Raw genomic sequence first — 5,008 nt, forward strand, 5'->3', positions numbered from 1 at the left:
ATCTCGAGCGCAAATTAGTGCCACTCCCAGTACAGGAGGGCGCACAGACCCTACCACAAATCTAGAGGGATTTTCAGTCGATTTGAAGCTAGACCCGATTGCTATCCCGGCGTTTGATGGAGACATGTGTAACTGGCTGGCTTTCAAAGATGCTTTTGAAACGCTTGTACATCGGTCCACTTACCCTGAAGCGTATAAGTTGGGTAAGCTACGGCAAGCAGTCAGTGCGAGCAGAGTACCCTTAGTTGGAGGTATATACTCTGGTGGATATGAGGAGGTGTGGAAGGCCTTGAAGGAGCGCTACGACAACAGGAAACAGCTTGCTGAAATACACGTGTCACGCTTCCTTAACCTCAAAGTAGCTGCAGAAGAATCATCGAAGGCCTTACTAGCTATTGTTGACACGGTGCATGAGACATTGCGCGCATTACGAGTCATGGAGATTCCCGTCAATCAATGGGATGCATTATCGGTGCCAATTGTGGTCTCGAAGCTACCATCTGCTACGAAAAGGGACTGGTGTATGAAATGTTCTTCACACGAAATACCTCTACTAGAAGATCTTCTGAAATTTCTTGAAAGACGGGCGCATAGCATTTCTGCGGAACCTCCGCCCCGACAGCAACGCTCGGTGAAGTCGCACGTGGCAGCTGCTGAGGTGGGACAGTGCGCACAGTGCCGTGGAAGTCATCGTATTATTAAGTGTCCTGCACTCATAGCAATGCCAATGGAGCAGCGGTTCGAAGCAATACGAAATTTGAAGCTTTGCTACAATTGTTTACGGGGTGGACATTCTTCGAGGCAGTGTCCATCGGGAGATTGCAGGAGCTGTGGCCGCAAGCACAACACCATTTTGTGCCGCGACAAACCTTCGACCATTGTACAGCCAGCCTCACCATCTCCACCCCACGTGTCTAATGAAGGAACCAGTCAAGTAAAATCAACAACTGCTTTGTGACTAGCAGCCCCTGCAGCAGCCACTATTGCCCAATCCAAGCCAATAACTCTTTTAGCGACAGCACGGGCATATGCTTATGGAGAGGCATTGGTTCAACGCGTGGCTCGTATCTTGTGCGATCCAGGATCGCAGGTTAGCTTAATTACAGATCGCTTTGCAAACGCATTACGGCTATTTCGACGGAAGTGCAGTGTTAACATCGAGGGTGTTGGAGCAGCCGTCAACACGCAAGCTAAAGGCAGTGTTATACTTACACTGAAGTCTACAACTACTAAATTTGAGATGCAGATTGAAGCTCTGGTGATACCATTTATCACTTCTCAGACACCTGCGATGAAGGTGGACATGCGCCAGTGGTCCTACTTAAAGGAACTGGACTTGGCGGATATTTGGTTTGGTACTCCAGGAACTATTGACGTTCTTATTGGTGCGGATGTGTGGGGACAAGTATTGGAGGGTGACATTATCGGCGGACGACCTGATGAACCCTTCGCCCAGCGTACCCGCTTTGGCTGGGTAGTATTTGGCCCAGCAACTGTTTCTTCTACATCGAATGGGTCATCATCGCTCGCACTCAGTGCGTTGCTAGGTGAGGATGAAGTGCGGTTGGAAGAATTGGTTCGAAATCTTTGGAGAATGGATGGCGATTCGATTGATTATGAATCTCATGATGAAGAGTGTGGTCACATCTTTGACCCCACACATCGTCGTACCCTGGACGGGCGCTACGTCGTGCATCTACCACTGCGGCGGGACGCGCCTGCTTGCTGACCCTACACTACAGGAAAACTATGTGAAGTTTATGCGTGAGTATGCTGCGCTGGGGCATATGGAGCCTGTGCAAGCACCATATTCTCATGACGGGTGCTACTACATCCCTCATCATGCGGTTGTTGGAAAGTTTCGAGTCGTGTTCAACGCGTCAGCGCAAACGAGTACTGGCGTTTCCCTCAATGACATTCAGCTGGTGGGCCCAACCATTCAGGACTCACTTGTAAACATACTGTTACGATTTCGCAGATACCGAGTGGCGATTACCGCTGACATTGAGAAGATGTTTCGGCAGGTGCTGGTTACCTCCGAACATCAGGATCTCCAGAGGATCATATGGCGAGAGTCACCGGCAGACAATATCGGTGTTTATCGTTTGAAGACAGTCACTTATGGGATGGCGAGCAGCCCTTACAACGCCGTACGTGCCCTTCAACAGTGTGCGGTCGATAACTGCAGTGTAATTCGAAACGAGGATCAGGTGGCTCTTGCTCGAGATGCAATCTTGACTTCGTTCTATGTTGATGACTTTTTGACAAGCTGTGCGAATGCCAGTGAAGGAATAGAACTGGCGAGGAGTGTAGATGCTATTCTATCTGCGGGAAAGTTTAGGCTGAGCAAATGGAACTCAAACGATAATCAGGTAACGATGTGTTTGTCGAGTAACGCCTCTATTTCCAGTTATACATTCAACTCCGGCGAGACTTCGGTCCTGGGCCTTAAATGGGATTCGGTGACTGATGAGTTGTTCTATCGCGTTGAGATTGAGCCGACAGTAGATGTTCCGACTAAGAGAAGCGTGCTTAGGGAAGTCGCTCGACTCTTCGATCCTACTGGTTTGCTGTCCCCCGTAGTAATAACGGGGAAGGTTTTCATTCAGAAGATGTGGTCTGTGGGGTTGTCTTGGGACACTCCATTACCCGACGACCTTCGTGAGCAATGGCTGAGGTATCGTTCCAAGCTTAAGGCTCTAAATCAAGTTCGAATCGAGCGGTGGTTGGGTATGGTGCGACATGGCCGGACCACGTTACATGGGTTCTGCGATGCCAGCTCATATGCATACGCGGCCGTGATCTACATAAGGACAATAGACGATTCCCAAGCAACGCCGCTCTCGCTCCTTACTGCACGCACGAAAGTGGCTCCACTCAAAGGCTCAACCATACCACGACTTGAACTCTCGGCAGCAGTGTTGTTAGCAGAAACCCTCCGGCATGTGCAATCGGCCCTGAGCTTGTCCGAAGCTCCCTACTTTCTGTGGTCGGACTCTGCAATTGCATTATGCTGGCTTAAGAAGCAACCATCAACCTTGAAACAATTTATATCAAACCGTGTTCGCAGGATTCAAGAGTTGACATCTCCAGATCGATGGCGTCACATTCGTTCGGCGCAGAATCCCGCTGATTGTGCTAGCAGGGGCATAACACCGCAAGAGCTGCTACATCACCCACTTTGGTGGTACGGACCCGGTGAGCTAGATAGCTCCGCGCTATATAGTACGGACATACCTCTCAGCCCGGACGAGTCCAAGGTACTTCACGCTGAGGAGCGAACAGTATCGTGCCTGGTCGGAGTGCATCTGGTCCGACCATTGGAAACGCGCAGGCGAGATGGCCATGTCATCTCGTTGACTGAACGCTTCAGTTCCATGCAGCCGTTACTAAGGACGGTGGCCGTCCTGCTACGATGGTTACCGAGACGTCGACACTTTCGTCCACCTGTTGTAAGTGCACGGGAGTTAGATGATGCGCTTGACATTTTGATCCGGTTGGAGCAAGCAAGTAATTTCGCGTCCGAAATTAAGCAGCTGAAGGCCAGCTCAGGTTTGTCATCTTCAAGTAAGAATCTCTCATTAAATCCCTTCTTAGATGAGCACCTGATCCTACGTGTTGGAGGTCGTCTCCACAAGGCGGAAGTTGAGCACGATCAGCGATTCCCGATGATCTTGCCGAGATCCAGTCCTCTCGTTCACCTCTTAATCCGACAAGCTCATGAAACAACGCTACATGGAGGAGCACAGCTGACGCTGCATACACTTCGTCGCCGTTTTTGGATTTTAAACGCAAGACAAGCTGTCAAGTCCTTTGTACACCACTGCGTCGTATGTCGACGTCACCGAGGGGTGCTCCTCAAGCAGCAAATGGCTTCGTTACCCGGGCAGCGAGTTAAACCTGCAAGACCATTTGTATCCGCTGGGGTGGATTATTGTTGCCCTTTCACTCTACGTGTTGGCACAAAACGCTCTCGCACTCTCGTGAAGACATACTTGGCTATTTTTGTATGCATGGCGACTAGAGCCGTTCACATCGAGGTGGTGGATGATCTGTCTGCGCAAGCCTTCCTCGACGCTTTTACACGCTTTACCAGTCGGCGGGGTCCTTGCCGCGTCTTATACAGCGATAACGGCACGGCATTTGTGGGTGCGAATCGACTGCTTCAGGAAGACGTGGCGGCATGGAACAATGAGAACGATCAACGATCGTTAGCGAGCATGGGCACCCAGTGGCATTTCATCACTCCTAGTGCACCACACCAGGGTGGTCTCTGGGAGGCTGCGGTTAAATCTGCCAAGCATCATCTGGTCCGCTGTGTTGGTTCTCAGACTATGTGGTACACCCAATTGCAGACCCTGGCCGCGCGTATAGAAGCGTGTCTCAATTCTCGTCCGATCACTCCACTGTACGATGACCCAGACGAGAAGTTTGCATTGACACCAGGGGACTTTCTCATCGGAGCACCGCTTTTAGCTGTGCCGGAGCCAGACATACGCGAGATTCCCACCAATCGCTTGAAGCAGTGGCAGTGGGTACGACAAGTCCACCAGGAGTTTTGGCAGCGTTGGAGCTCCGAGTATTTGATCACGCTCCAGAGGCGCAACCCAGTGGCGTCTTGGTCGTGTGGTGGCAGTGCATCACGGAGACGACGGAGCCGTCCGAAATGTCACTTTGAAGACTGCGAGTGGATGCATCACCCGAGCTGTTCAAAAGCTATGCTGCCTGCTTGAACAAGATGATTTCGAGTCAGCCGACTCGACCGGGCAGGATGTTAAGAGTTAAGTGTGAACTCATTGTAATGTTTTCTTAACTACCAAACTTGTACTCTATGGCTACCCTAGCTTATCGATAACTATGTATCTACTTTGACATTTCTATTGTTTGCCAAGAATCCATTTGCATTAGTACGGTTTTTTTGTAATATTCATTTTGCTATATAAGCGCGAAACCAGCTTGTATACGGTCTCTTTTGCGACAATATCTGCAGCAATAAACGTGTGATTTC

The 5,008-nt window shown here is 50.2% G+C and overlaps 2 protein-coding genes across 2 annotated transcripts; both read left to right on the plus strand.

Annotated features, from left to right (window-relative positions):
- The first annotated feature begins 124 nt into the window (after nucleotides 1-124).
- On the plus strand, nucleotides 125-958 carry LOC118757220. Its single transcript, XM_036491953.1, has one exon. The coding sequence runs from the start codon at nucleotides 125-127 to the stop codon at nucleotides 956-958; it is 834 nt and encodes a 277-aa protein (XP_036347846.1).
- Nucleotides 959-4,013: 3,055 nt separating this feature from the next.
- Nucleotides 4,014-4,733, plus strand: LOC118757228. Its single transcript, XM_036491962.1, has one exon. It carries the CDS (start codon nucleotides 4,014-4,016, stop codon nucleotides 4,731-4,733), a length of 720 nt encoding a protein of 239 aa, XP_036347855.1.
- Nucleotides 4,734-5,008: the final 275 nt, after the last annotated feature.

Source organism: Rhagoletis pomonella, unplaced genomic scaffold (genome assembly GCF_013731165.1).
Source record: "Rhagoletis pomonella isolate Grant_MI unplaced genomic scaffold, Rhpom_1.0 Rhpom_scaffold_00002, whole genome shotgun sequence".
Lineage (NCBI taxonomy): Eukaryota > Metazoa > Arthropoda > Insecta > Diptera > Tephritidae > Rhagoletis > Rhagoletis pomonella.

Excerpts from the sequence above, each read along its gene's own strand:
- LOC118757228 (XM_036491962.1), top strand. The coding sequence starts at position 4,014 with ATGGCGACTAGAGCCGTTCACATCGAGGTGGTGGATGATCTGTCTGCG.
- LOC118757220 (XM_036491953.1), top strand. The coding sequence starts at position 125 with ATGTGTAACTGGCTGGCTTTCAAAGATGCTTTTGAAACGCTTGTACAT.